Source organism: Megalobrama amblycephala, linkage group LG19 (genome assembly GCF_018812025.1).
Source record: "Megalobrama amblycephala isolate DHTTF-2021 linkage group LG19, ASM1881202v1, whole genome shotgun sequence".
Taxonomy (NCBI): Eukaryota; Metazoa; Chordata; class Actinopteri; order Cypriniformes; family Xenocyprididae; genus Megalobrama; species Megalobrama amblycephala.
Genome location: NC_063062.1, coordinates 11,780,481 through 11,795,298, shown reverse-complemented (window position 1 = coordinate 11,795,298; position 14,818 = coordinate 11,780,481). Strand labels below are relative to the sequence as shown.

The following is a 14,818-nucleotide window of genomic DNA, read 5'->3' as shown; positions in this document are numbered from 1 at the left end:
AATTCTAATGATCTATGTGGCTCCCAGTTGTTAAAAGTTTAATGCTGTTATAACATCAGTGAGGGAGCTTAATGGAATTTAATTAACTCCACAAATAGTAGGGAAATTTCTCACAAAATTATGTCAGAAGTTTTAGTTGCTTCTGCAATATGATCCTTTGACCTCTATCTGGCACGTTAGACATTTCATAACAGTGCATTACACTTTACACATTATAGATAATATATGTTAAACCGCTATATTGTGTGTGTTACTCAATGCATGTTTTACATTCAGTTGTACAGAGAAAATTTGTGGAGGAAAGACTTTACTTTACTTTTAGTACATTTAGTCTGGAAATATTTGATGAAACATCTGCCTTCATACTGTTGAACTTGGAAAAAGAACTGAACTAAAGTCAAATGCCTGATTTTTATTATTTATGCCAGGAAAAAGTGTAGCCTTATTTAATCCAACATTTCAGGCCTAATTCACGTTACCCGTAAGAATTAATGTCTTTTCTACCTCTGCTTAAATAGGAGACCTACAGAGAAATTAAAAATAGAAAGTAACTGTCTATGAGTCAGGAAAATAGGGGTGGAGTAGATCTAATACTATGGAAGTGTTACCCAACCATCAGAACTTCTCTTTTTAACAAAGGCCCCTGTGTGTGACCCTGGCTCGTTCGCAAAAGAAAGTGTTTCCAGTAATGACGTGATTCCAGAAATTATGCCGGTTGTAGTAAATTCCGTAACCTTTATCCTTTTTCCACGGAGGCAGAGGTAGAGCTATACACACAGATCACTGTCTACACACTTAGCACTTCTGGCTACTTGAGGAACTTGTATGTGTGTGTGATGTCAGAGGTCATAAAGGCCACGGGGAGGATGTGTGAGTCAGGGTGTGTCTTACGCAGAAAGAAGGACAGTCGACGATAGAGATGGTGCGGCGTCAAGGGGCGTGGACGCTCTTTCGCTATAAAACGGATCCTAAAAAAGCAAAGGTGCTACAGGGAGGACAACTGTCTTGGACTGGACTACGGAAATTTGCAAGAGCAGGATTTTACAAAGGCTCACCGATCACTTACAAGAAGTGTCAGGATAAATCCATCAATGGCCAGGCATAGTGGTAAGAATGTCACTTTAATGTTCTGTCACTTAATATATTTGTATTATTAAGCTAAAAGTCAGAATTAAGTATATTCATATGCTTGAGAGCAATAATACAGTGTGCTATTTAGCATAAACGCCTGTCACACACACTTGCAATATAATAAATGTAATATGCTTTGTTTACTAATGAATTACTATAAAGGTTGTTTTGTAATGGTATTGTTAAGTTTATAAAAAACTGCTTATAAGTGAATTCAAATATATTACATAAAGCAGTTTGGTGGTCAAGAGTTTCGCCAAGAGGGCTGCATGATACTTTTCCATAGGTTTAAAAAACAAACAAAAAAAAACATCTACACTCCAAATTACTTTTTAATTTATATTCCACTAATGTGGTCTTTCTACACTGGTTCAAATTAAAAATATATTACTCTTTTTTTTAATTAATTATATTATTTCTCAAACAGCAAAATTATGAGATGCTAAAGTTCCTAGTAAAATATTCCTGGTGGCAATACTTCTGTTGGCTGTGTGTCATGTTGGGCAGGTGGGTTGGAAATGCTCTGCACTGTTAAAATAAATATGGAAACGGACCACTGACTTGTTGGCGGACTGTGATATTTTATTTGGTCCCGTATTGGATCTCTTTGTGAGGTCTGAGCTTTATAGCCTCAGCTTGGAAAGCGATAAAGAAAGTGGCATGCCAGTAATATTAAAAGTAAATGTAGCATCAAGAAGCAATAGAAGAATCCAAACTGATCAGATGTGTTACCACATACATTAGACATGTACATTTTAATGCTTTGTGAGAGAAAAAAAGTTTTAGTTTGCTATCGTAGTTACATCCTTGCAACCACAAACTATGAAACTTCACACATCATCAGCAGTTTATTATGTTCTCTTCCTTCCCCAAAACTGTTATTTGGCATCTCATGCAGACTAAACATGTTGAGAATAAGAATGTTTGAAATTGTCCCAAAGATCATTTTGTACTTCAGTGGAATTTTTTGTAGAAGTTAACAATTTGCTTACCTTTGATTAGAGTCTAAATCTTAAAACGTTCTTATTTTTTTTTTGTTTAGTAATACATTTTCGGTCCTAGACTTTTAGACCCCACTGCCGTACAAAGATAATGTATGCAAATGTAATGCAAATCAATACTGCAGTTCATAAGAAGATGATCCAAATTTGCATATCTCAAACTGGTCAGCAAGGCTGGAGAACAAAATTTGCTAGGCAACCACATCACTAATCCATCCCATAATCAAAATAAATTTAGCCACCCCAAAAAAAGAGACAGAACATTATAGATAAAGAAAACTAAGGCCCACTTCAACTAAATGTATATTTAGAATATTAGATATTTAGGATATTTATTCATTTCTTTTGTGTCCAGCCATACTGAGTGATATAGATCTGCAGTGTTATGAGAATAACCATGCTCACCGCACAGAGGAGATGGACGTGGAGCGTCTGCTGGTGCGCAGAGGTCAGCCCTTCTCTGTAGTCCTGCAGTGTACTGAGCACATCCCACAGATCCCAGACCACCAGCTCAACCTCATACTACACCTGGGTGAGTAATACGAAGGAGAGAGTAACAGATTAAGCAGTGAGAAAGACAAATAGATGGCTTACAGGTTTTGGACTGTGGCTTGAACCTGTAATAATCTTAGACCGATCTGTATAGTTGAAGTCACTCAATCACGAAAATACTAAAATGGATATGACAACAGCATAAGACACATATGTTTTATATTGTGTAAATGTATATTTATCCTCTAATTTCTGTGCATGTGTTTGTGTGTTACAGGTAAGAATAATGAGGTGGTCTTGAAGGTGTTAGATTCAGAGCAGGATCATGGGAAATGGTGGTTCAGTCAGCGTAATGCTCAGGGTGAGGTGATGCTGACCCTCCACAGCCCTGCTGATGCTCCTGTGGGTCTGTACAGCATGACTGTAGTTTTGCTCTCAGGTGATGGGCAGATCCTGGAGCAAACCGAGCCTCAGACTTTCTACCTGCTTTTCAATCCCTGGTGTAAAGGTGAGGTATTTAAAGTATTTTGCTCACCCAAAAAATCATGACTTTGTTTCTTTCATGCAAAGGTTTTATTTCTCACACAAAGCTATTGTATAACCTGAAAGACTTGGAATATAGTGCTGAAGTTGCATTGGCCACTATTATTATAGTTTTATGCTGCTTTTTTGTTATTTTGGAGCTTGACAGCCTATATTGTTGGGTAAGACAGAATGATAATTGTAATGATAACAAGACAGAGGAATGATATCATTAAAAGAATTTGAGCATTTAAAGCGGAAGATGATATTTAATGCTGTGTCATGGACTTCCCTATTCTCATAGAATTAGAACAATTATTAAAACTTTAATTATAGTTCTCATTTTAATCATCGCCCTTGATGTGAACGGGCCTTAAAGGGATAGTTCACCCAAAAATGAAAATTCTGTCATCATTTACTCACCCTCAAGTTGTACCAAACCTGTATGAATTTCTTTCTTCTGCTAAGGACAAAAGAAGATATTTTGAAGAATATGGCTGACGGGCCCCAATGACTAACATAGTATGGAAAAAAAAATACTATGGAAGTCAATGGGGCCCATCAACTGTTTGGTTACTGGCTTTCTTCAAAATTTCTTCTTTTGTGTTCAGCAGAAGAAAGAAACCAAATTCAAAAGAATGTAGCATATGTGATCATTGTGGCCTTACACACAATGCTCAATTATATTTCTTCCTGTAGATGACTCAGTGTACCTTCCCAGTGAGGAACTGCTGCAGGAGTACATTTTAAATGAAAACGGGATCTTGTACCAGGGCTCATGGGATGATATCACTACTGTATCCTGGAACTTTGGGCAGGTAACCTACAAATGCATTCACACGTGCTCACCAAAGATCCAAACTTATACAGCCCCCATCTGTTTAGACAGTCTTGTGGTCAGTGTCCTCTCTGAGAAAGTGTCATGGCCTGAGATGACTGACACACAGTCAGGATTTATGGGTGATGTTGCATGGTGGTGGAATTCAGATGAGGCAAAGTGTGAATTGTGACAGATCGGTGGCAGGAGAACCGCAGAGGGCTTGTCTGATGGGTAATCACTCTCTGTAGATATCAAACAATGTCTGTCTCACAAACAAGTGACTGTCCCCTTTCAGTCAAACAGAAATTGGAGGTCTGGGGTGGATCAAGAAAAACTTGATACACCAGATTACGTGGGGGAACTATAAGTCCCAAACTTTCTCTGTATAATATAAGTCAGGCACTATGGACAGCATTTACTGTTAATCACCACAATAATCTCAACTCAATCTCATAATGTCAATAGTCGTGCGTAGCCAGACCTTTCAGACTGACAGCAGAAAGTCTGGACTCCATAACAGCTTTCATTGGCCAAGGACTGCCCAGAGACCATCTGACTGACATGTAACGCAACCAATCACAGTTTGTTTTGTTCTGTGTCATGTTTAGGGGCGTGAAAATGTAACGTTGATGCCCCTACAATAACAGAGCAGTGTGTAAAATTATTGGACGTCTATGCTGCGTACTTTACATACTTCACATACATCTAGCATTTAGTTGATGCTAGATAGCAACTTTGTGCCGGACCAGATCCGGCCCACATCTGCTACGTGTGTTATGATGATCTGGGCCATATGTGACGTGGAATGATGCCACTTGGGCAGACCGCTCCTGTTTGCCAGATCTGAGCCACAAGTAGCAATGCCACATGTCAGCCATAGCAATGCCACATGTCAGCCAAGAGCAAAGAAATAACTAGACCTTATCTGAGCCACAAAATCTTTATATATTATTTATAGAATCATCTTAGCATTAACAAGCCTGTTAACAAGCAGAATCCCTGAAGATAAAGAGAACAGAAAAAAATAGAAAAACAGAAACACAAGAGCTACAGCTGACTTCAGCCACAGCCACAGAAATCAACTCAAGATAAAATAAGACATTAAATCTCTCCAGATCTCAGCAGAGGAGGATTAAACAACTCCACAAACAGCATTACAGCTTCACATATTACGAACCATATTGACTTTATTTCTGTCATTCGTTTACAGAAGTTTAATGCTCATGTTTTTAAGTCACCACAATGGTGATTGGTGTTTCCATTAGTTGAACTCTTAACTCTTATAATATGTTTGTCTTCTCTGGCTGCTATGACAATGTCTTTATGAAACACATTTGCAGTAGCAAAGAAAACTGAAATGAGATCAGATGATGATTTTATAATCTTTAATACAGTAGTCAACATTTGAAATGGATCAAAACCTTTCATCAAAGTTGTCCTAAAACCTTCTTCTTAGACAGAACAAAAACCACAGCAAAAATAAAAGCAAATTTTTAGAATTATAAAAATAATAGGACATTTCAGCTGCATAATCTATTCATGCTGTGATGCATGCTGGGAGTTGTCTATTATTGTTCCCAGCATGCATTGCGGCATTACACTTTTGATTGTCACCTATTTATTTATTTTAATGATGGTTTTGTTGCTTTGTTCCTTTATGAGATTTCAAAGATGGTTGGTTTTGTTTCTTTATGAGATTTCAATTATGGTCGGTTTTTGTTCGGTTATGGGATCTCAATGACAGTCAGTTTGGTTCCGTTATGAGATTTCAATGATGGTTGAATTTGAAACAAATTAAACTGTCGGTTTTGTTTAATTACGAGATTTCAATGATGGTCAGTTTTGTTCAGTTATGAGATTTCAATGACGGTCAGTTTATTTCCTTTGCGAGATTTTAAAGATGGTCGGTTTTGTTTCTTTACAAAATTTCAATGATTTTGGTCCTTTACTAGATCTCAGTGACAGTCAGTTTTGTTCCTTTTGAGATCTCAGCTTCTAGATTTCAATGACGTTATGTTTTGTTCTTTTAAAAGATTTTTATGACAGTTGGTTTTGGTCCATTACGAGATTTCAATGACGGTCGGTTTTGCTGGATTATGAGACTTCAATGACAGTCGATTTTGTTCCTTTACAAGATTTAAGTAATAGCCATTTTTTTTCAATTACAAGATTTCAATGCCACTTGGTTTTGTTTCCTAACAAGATTTGAATAACAGGCGGCTTTGTTTCTTAATAAGATTTTAATGACAGCTGTTTTTTTTCCGTTACAAGATTTCAAAGATGGTCGGTTTTGTTCGGTTACGAGATGTCAATGACTGTCGGTTTTCAGTATGAATCTCAACAATGGTGACAACAATGGTGACAACAGTGACGGTCGGTTTTGTTCAGTTGCAAGATCTCAATCGTTTTCATTTTGCAATGAGATCTCAATGACAGTAGGTTTTGTTCCTTGACAAGATTTCAGTGACGGCCTGTTTTGTTCTATTAAGACATTTCAATAATGGTTGGTTATGTTTTGTTACAAGATTTCAATGATGATCAGCTTTGTTCCATTATGAGATTTAAACGACGGTCAGTTTAACTTCATTGGATCTGTTCTGCTACGAGATTTCAGTGATGGTAGGTTTTGTTCAGTTACGAGATCTCAATGACAGCCGGTTTTGTTATATTATGAGATTTCAATGATAGTCAGTTTTGTTTAGGTATGAGATTTCAACGATAATCGGTTTTATTTTGTTACGAGAGCACAATGATGGTCAGTTTTCAGTATGAATCTCAACAATGGTGACAACAAAATATTCAGACAATCAGATCAATTCTGGACATCACAAAAAGCTACTAAAAGACAGAAAAAAAACACAGCAAAACTAAAAGCAAATAGTTAGAATTAAAGAAAATAATAGGACAATTCAGCAGCATAATTTATTCATGCTGTGATGCATGCTGGGAGTTTTGTACTATTGTTCCAAGCCAGGCGTGGATTAATGCACAGGCTTGCCTTGGCTGCAGCCTAGGGGCCCCAGGTGTGCAGGGGCCCCAGATTGGCCAGACTATTTTTTTAATTATTTTAAATTTACTTCAAGCGCGAACAAAAAAAAGACCCTCATTAGCCCACAAGAAAATAAATAAGCAGGTGATTGGTTAGATGTGACATTTGGGTCAAAATCTGTCCAATCAGCTGCTGATCAAATCATGTCAATAATTTTCATTTACGTCACTGCTATTGCTAGAGGGCATTGAGGCAAATGACGTCAATTTGATGTAAAATATATATATATATATATATATATATATATATATATATATATATGTATATTTTACATCAAATTGACGTCATTTGCCTCAATGCCCTCTAGCAATATATATATATATATATATATATATATATATATATATATATATATATATATATAAAAATATAAAAAATACTGCTGCTGTACAATATAGCATACATGAATTACCCGTAGCAGCTGGGGAGGGTGGAGGGTTTTTGAAAGCATGCTGCACTGCTAAGGCAAATGCTACTCATGTATTTGAAGACTGAGCATGCAAGCTCATTGGCTACTAATACAGCAGGAACCAATCATCTGTGTCCTATAGATAATGATGTAATTACAAGCAGTTGAGATAAGGACCTATTAGCCTGTGCATTTAAAGTTTCATGACAGATCTTTGTATTTTTCTTTCATTGCTTTTGTTATTTTGGTGGTCGAAAGAATATCAGTTTGATTTGCATTTTTGACCTGTTTTTTTGACGTCAATTTGATATTTTTTCTGACATCAATTGGACATCAGTGTGTGGACGTCAAATTGATGTCAAAAAACTGACGTCAATTTGATGTCAAAATATTGACGTCAATTTGATGTCAAAATATTGACGTCAATTTGATGTCAAGAAAAGACGTCAATTTGATGTCAAAATACTGACGTCAATTTGATGTAAAAAAAAAACTGACGTCAATTTGATGTCAAAATATTGACATCAAATTGACATCAAATCTGCTGCTGTCTGTCATGTTATTTAAAGAACAAAAGACAAAGAAAATCACTTTCTGCTCTTGACTGAATATGTTTTATAACTTTATGGTAAGAATAAATCTGTTCTAAGAAAGAAAATCGGAATCAGCAAAAATAGGTATTGGCAGATCACACTATCGAAAAATCTCTAGTTCCAACGAAAGCCACAGCAGAACTGCAACTCATATCAATGTTTTGTGAACGGATCTGTGGCTGTGAAAAAACCATGAGAGTCAATTATTCAATTACCCTTTCAAAAATACAGCCACTTGCTTCATTACTGAATGAATGAATGACTCGATGACTCACTCATTAAGACGTTTTTAAGGTTTTAGTTTAATATTTAAAAGTATCTCTCGTTTTATCACATCATTGCTTATTTCTCTTTTGGACATTTTTAATTTAAAATATTATTATTTAAATATATTTAATAATTTAATTATTATTTAATTTATATTATTTATTTTATAAAGGTATATATAAAGGTAAATAAAAAGCACTTTAATGCACAGTCAGTTTAAGGGGGAAAATATTGTCCCTTAATGGAAAAGGACTGCAGCAGTCTAAGTGGAAGAGAGGGGGTATGCAGAAGAATGTTAAATAGTATATAAAGTAGTAGGCCTACTTTATATACTAATGCAAGCAAAACAAGATAGTCATATCCTTTGCATTCTCTTTTTCAAACAGTTTGAGAAAGATGTGGTGGATATTTGCTTTGAAGTGCTGGACAATTCGCCTGCAGCCATGAAAAATTCAGAGATGGATATTGTCAACAGAGCAAGTCCTGTTTACGTTAGCAGGACTATTACTGCCATGGTAAGGCATCTGTCAACATGGCCATTCATTGCCTCCACCCCTTGTTATAATAATATTTGCTGAAGCATAAATTAAGTTTTTACCAAATTAAACTACACTATATACCATACATACATACAATCTGCATTAATAGGTGAATGCGAATGATGACCGGGGGGTGGTATCTGGGCGCTGGGATGGAGAGTACGGTGATGGGGTGGCACCCACACGTTGGACTGGCAGTGTGCCCATCCTAAGGCGCTGGAGTGAGGGTGGAGGACAGAAAGTGCGTTATGGGCAGTGCTGGGTGTTCACAGGAGTGGCCTGCACAGGTGAGAAAAAAATAATCAATGTCATTGTTTCCTGCACCACTTTTCTCTCCTGCTGCTGTATCTTCAGCAGCATGACGAAAGAAATTGTATTTTACCTGAGCTCCGGGCTTGCACTGATGCAATGAAAGGACCATGCACCACAAAATAGTGGCAAGAAATGTATTTATGTTGTGTTGTCCTTACAGCCTGTATGCATCCAGCATGACCAGTGTAGTCCAGTTCATGAATCAAAAATGTACAATGTAAACAGGTCAGCCAGATTCACGAACAAATGACTCGCTGGTTCTTCTTAGTCAACCAAAAGTGTATAAGGCAATCAGGGCAGCCCAATTCATGAACAAATATCTATGAGCTGGTTCTGTATAGTGAATCAAATACACTACAAGTTTGATTAATGACTGTTATGAGACGGTTCATTTTAGTGATTCAAAAACACAAAAACACTTGAACAAGTGACAGTTTTTTTATTTCTGTCTATGTCTCACACGTGATCAGTAATATCACCTTTCCACAGTCCTTCGCTGTCTTGGCATTCCAACCAGATGCATCACTAATTACTCATCTGCTCATGACACTGATGCAAACATTTCTGTGGATTACCTTGTGAATGATCAACTTGAAAGTGTGTCTGAAGGCAGGAAGGACAGTATCTGGTATGTTATGATATCCACATAAAATTTAAAGCTCTAAACCCTTTCTGTATGAAACAGTTGTTTCATTTCTGCCTATTTTTATTACTTCTAAGCAATTTTAGGAGAAAGATCTGAGACAAATTTGATACTTAAAGGGATAGTTTACCCAATAATGAAAACTTCTGTCATCATTTACTCACCCTCAAGTAGTTCCAAACCTTTATGAATTTCTTTGTTCTGCTGAACACAAAGGAAGACATTTGGAAAAATGTCAGTAACCAAACAGATTTCACCCCCCATTTACTACCATAGTAGGAAAAATAGATACTATGGTAGTCAGTGAGATCTGTTTGGTTACTGAAATTTTTCCAAATGTCTTCATTTGTGTTCAGCAGAACAAAGAAGTTCATACAGGTTTAGAACTACTTGAGGTTGAGTAAATGATGACAGAATTTTCATTTTTGGGTGAACTATCCCTTTAAGATATAAGTTATAACCCCATTGAGTTATGAAAGAATAACTCTAAATAATAACATTCTTAATAACATTCTCCTCTTTAGTTCTTAATCTTTTAGCTTCATCCTTTTTTTCAGGAATTACCACTGTTGGGTTGAGTCCTGGATGAAACGTGATGACCTCCCAGAAGGTTACAATGGATGGCAGGTGCTAGATCCAACGCCTCAAGAAAGGAGTGATGGTAATCTTTATAAATAAGCTTTACTCCTTAAAGTAAAAAAAAGAACAAGAAAATCAAAAGAATGCCTTCTTTCTCCTATCTCCTGTTGCATCAAACTGGAATATTAGCTAGTTTTCCTACATCCTCTGCTTCCATGTTTTTACAGGAGTTTTCTGTTGTGGGCCTTGTCCAGTCCGTGCAGTCAAAGAGGGAGAGGTGGGGTTGAAGTATGACATCCCATTTGTGTTTTCCGAGGTGAACGCAGACCTGATCGTCTGGATTGTTCATCCAGATGGGGAACGATCTCAAGTGTCCCAAAACAGTAAAATGATTGGACGCAACATTAGCACTAAGAGTGTGTATGGAGACGTCAGAGAGGACATTACTGCTAATTACAAATATCCTGAAGGTAATGTCCAACAAGCAACCTGTCAAATCTTCTCATTTGTTTCAACATTATTGAACTAAACTCATTTTTGATCTGTGACACTCTGTTCTGATATTAAAGTGTTAGTTCACCCAAAAATGAAAATTCTGTCATTAATTACTCACCCTCATTTCGTTCCAAACCCGTAAGACCTTCGTTCATCTTCGGAACACAAATTATTATATTTTTTATGAAATCCAAGATCTCTCTGACCCCTCCATATACAGCAATTTAATTACCATTTTCAAGGCCCAGAAAGGTAGTAAAGACATCATTAAAATAGTCCATGTGGTTCAACCTTAATGTTATGAAGCGACGAGAATACTTTTTGTGAACAAAAACAAAACAAACAAACATAATGACTTTATTCAACAATTTCTTCTCTTCCCTGTCATTCTCCTGCGCTGTTTACGTTGTAGACGTGCAGATTATTGGCCGACTCCTTCGTCAGTATCGCACGCATGCGTCGTGGTGCTCACGTGTAAAGTGTAAACAGCGTAGGAGAATGACAGGGAAGAGAAGAAATTGTTGAATAAAGTCGCTATTTTTGTTTTGTTTTTGCGCACAAAAAGTATTCTTGTTGCTTCCTAAAATTAAAGTTGAACCACTGTAGTCACATGGACTATTTTAACGATGTATTTGCTACCTTTCTGGGCCTTGAAAATGGTAATTAAATTGCTGTCTATGGAGGGATCAGAGAGCTCTCGGATTCTATCAGAAATATCTTTATTTGTGTTCTGAAGATAAACAAAGGTCTTACGGGTTTGGAACGACATGAGGGTGAGTCATTAATGAGAGATTTTTCATTTTTGTGTGAACTAAGAACAGAGAACAGAAGTTGCGATAGTTGTTTCTTCACAATTGTGGCATATAACTGAGTGAAACGCTTTCTCAAACAAGAAAAAATGGACAAGATGGACTTGATTTTGTCCATCGGGATTTAAAGGATTAGTCCACTTTTAAATACACTTCTCCTGATAAATTTACTCACCCCCATGTCATCCAAGATGTTCATGTCTTTCTTTCGTCAGTCGAAAAGAAATGAAGGTTTTTGAAGAAAACATTCCAGGATTTTTCTCCTTACAGTGGATTTCAATGGCTACCAACAGATTGAAGGTCAAAATTACAGTTTCAGTGCAGCTTCAAGGGCTTTGAACGATACCAGACGGGGAATAAGGGTCTTATCTAGCGAATCGATCGGTCATTTTCGAAAAAAATACAACCGTTTATGCTTTATAAACAAAATATCGCCTTGAACGTACTTTCCGCTTCCGCATTCTTCATAACGCTTACGCTGAATGTCCTATGCCTTCCCTATTCAAGTTACGGAAAAAAACGAAACTGGCGCCGCGTTCGTTCCGCAAGTAGAATAGGGAAGGCGTAGAACATTCAGCGTAAGCGTTATGAAGAATGCGGAAGCGGAAAGTACGTTCAAGGCGATATTTTGTTTATAAAGCATAAACGGTTGTATTTTTTTCGAAAATGACCGATCGATTCGCTAGATAAGACCCTTATTCCCCGTCTGGTATCGTTCAAAGCCCTTGAAGCTGCACTGAAACTGTAATTTTGACCTTCAATCTGTTGGTAGCCATTGAAATCCACTGTAAGGAGAAAAATCCTGGAATGTTTTCTTCAAAAACCTTCATTTCTTTTCGACTGACGAAAGAAAGACATGAACATCTTGGATGACATGGGGGTGAGTAAATTTATCAGGAAAAGTGTATTTAAAAGTGGACTAATCCTTTAATTGGATAATTGGATAAATCATTTATAATAAATACTGTAATATTCCATAAAAAAACAAGAATTGTCCATTTTGATTTCATGGTGACTTGAAGTTCATTGTCTCATATTCTATTGTACCTGAAGCATTATATTGTACCAGAAACATTTATTATTTTTTTTATTTATATTATAAAATGTATTATAGCTATTATTAAAATTGTTTCACTTGGGTTGAAAAATAAGAGGTCTTGATGATGCTGGCATAAAAAGGAAATACATTTCACTTGCAAATTATTCACAACAAGACCTATTGTTAAGAAAATCATTTTATCCATGCTAACTGATTCTGAAATTTTGACAGTTGATATTAATCACATTCAAATGCTTTGTCCCACCACAGGCTCAATGAAGGAGCGAGAGGTTTATAAAAAAGCAGGAAGACAAGTGGGCCAAAAGAACGAAAGCCCAGGAGAGCTTGAGCTTTTTATCAAACACGCCCCAGCTATCCACGGGACAGACTTTGACGTGATCATAGAGGTGTTTAACGCTGGCAGGGAGGACACAGATGCACAACTCACAGTCACGTCAAACGCAATAACCTATAATAGCATCCACCGCGGAGAGTGCCACAGAAAGACAACCTCTCTCACAGTGCCAGCTCGCAAAGGTAAGAAGACTAGCAAACTTAGTACCCTGAATTATGTTGCACATGGTGGCATCTGCAAACAAATTTCACCTCTCATTTAGGGCCCTTTGACAGTAATTCCTAAAATATCTTTGCATCACTTTTTAGCTCATAAAGAAGTATTGCGACTTCAGTATGACCATTATGGGGCATGTGTGTCTGAACATCACATGATAAGGGTCACAGCCCTCCTCCAACCCACTGATCAAGACAACATCATCCTGCAAGAAGTTAACATCCCCTTGAAAATGCCAGCACTTCATATTAAGGTAATTAAAGGGATAGTTCACCCAAATATATTTATTCCCATATATATATTTATTCTTTTCTTAAAAATTTCCATTTGTGTTTATCTGAAGAAAGAAAGTTAGATACATCGGGGATGGCATGAGAGTGAGTAAATGATGAGAAAGGCTCTACTGACCAATTTTACTAATAACCCACATTTGTTCTACATTTCAGATTATCGGAAATGCGATTGTATCACGTAAACTGACAGCGCACATCTCCTTCACCAATCCTTTGCCTGTTAGTCTTCAAGGCGGCGTGTTTACCGTGGAGGGAGCAGGACTAACAGAGGCCAGAGAAATAAAAACACAGTATGTACTAGTTTTAGAAATGACAGAATTCTAGGATCCAGTATACATTTTCTAAAGTGCATCTAAGTTATGGTTGACTGTTAATGTCTATATGTCTCTCTTTCTCCAGTGGTAAGATTGAACCTGGTCAGGCTGTGACAGTTAAATTCTCCTTCAAACCCACCCGTGCTGGCCTGAGGAAACTGCTTGTCGACTTTGACTCGGACAGGCTGAAAGATGTCAAGGGAGAAGCCTCTATCATTGTTCGGACAAAAAAGCGGAATATGAATGCTGTCTCAGAAATCTAGACAAGCGTGTACAATTCAGAGAACGATAAATCATTTAAGTGTGTTGTAAAGCACGATACTTGGCTTGCTGACAGCTGTTTTGCCTGTTACATTTTGTTTGCTATTTGTTTATATAAAGAGCATGCAACATTTCCTTTATGATTACTTTATGATTATATTTGCATGCTTTCATGCAGACATTGAAAATGACAACCACAAAAGCTATTTTTCTACATGTAAAATGCCCAGCCAGTCCTGTGAATACATTCTAGCATTTTTTTTAGTTGGTTTGATCTAATAATAATTTTGAAACAATTGTTTATTGTACGTTCTGTATAATGCTGTTGTTGTGTTTGAAATAAATGTTATGTAATCATAATAAAAAATATACTTGCATGTAAATATGACTGCAAGATATATGTTTTATATGTGTCCATCTTGTTGTTTATCACTGTTTATCAATGTTATTTTAGGTTTGGCTATATTATAATGTATGCATGCATTGATCTTGCATTTGTAGCATTTGACAAATGGAACCGAAGACTTAAGAAGTAAATGTGACTTATATAATTATGATAGCTAAAGAGTAACCTTACTAGTGAGCAGGTGACATTTATTATAGGCACATTTCTGAGTAAATAGTGGCACCATTATTGTCATGTGAATGATCAACTCTCTCATATGGCTAAAAAAAACCT

General features: G+C 36.7%; 1 protein-coding gene across 1 annotated transcript; it reads left to right on the top strand.

Annotated features, from left to right (window-relative positions):
• The first annotated feature begins 660 nt into the window (after positions 1-660).
• Positions 661-14,524, top strand: tgm2l (transglutaminase 2, like). Its single transcript, XM_048169223.1, has 13 exons — positions 661-1,107; positions 2,488-2,664; positions 2,902-3,132; positions 3,846-3,964; positions 8,671-8,799; positions 8,933-9,110; positions 9,625-9,763; positions 10,336-10,439; positions 10,585-10,827; positions 12,971-13,237; positions 13,364-13,524; positions 13,718-13,854; positions 13,964-14,524. Exons 1-13 carry the CDS (start codon positions 1,092-1,094, stop codon positions 14,139-14,141), a joined length of 2,079 nt encoding a protein of 692 aa, XP_048025180.1. The 5' UTR covers positions 661-1,091; the 3' UTR covers positions 14,142-14,524.
• The last annotated feature ends 294 nt before the right edge of the window (positions 14,525-14,818 follow it).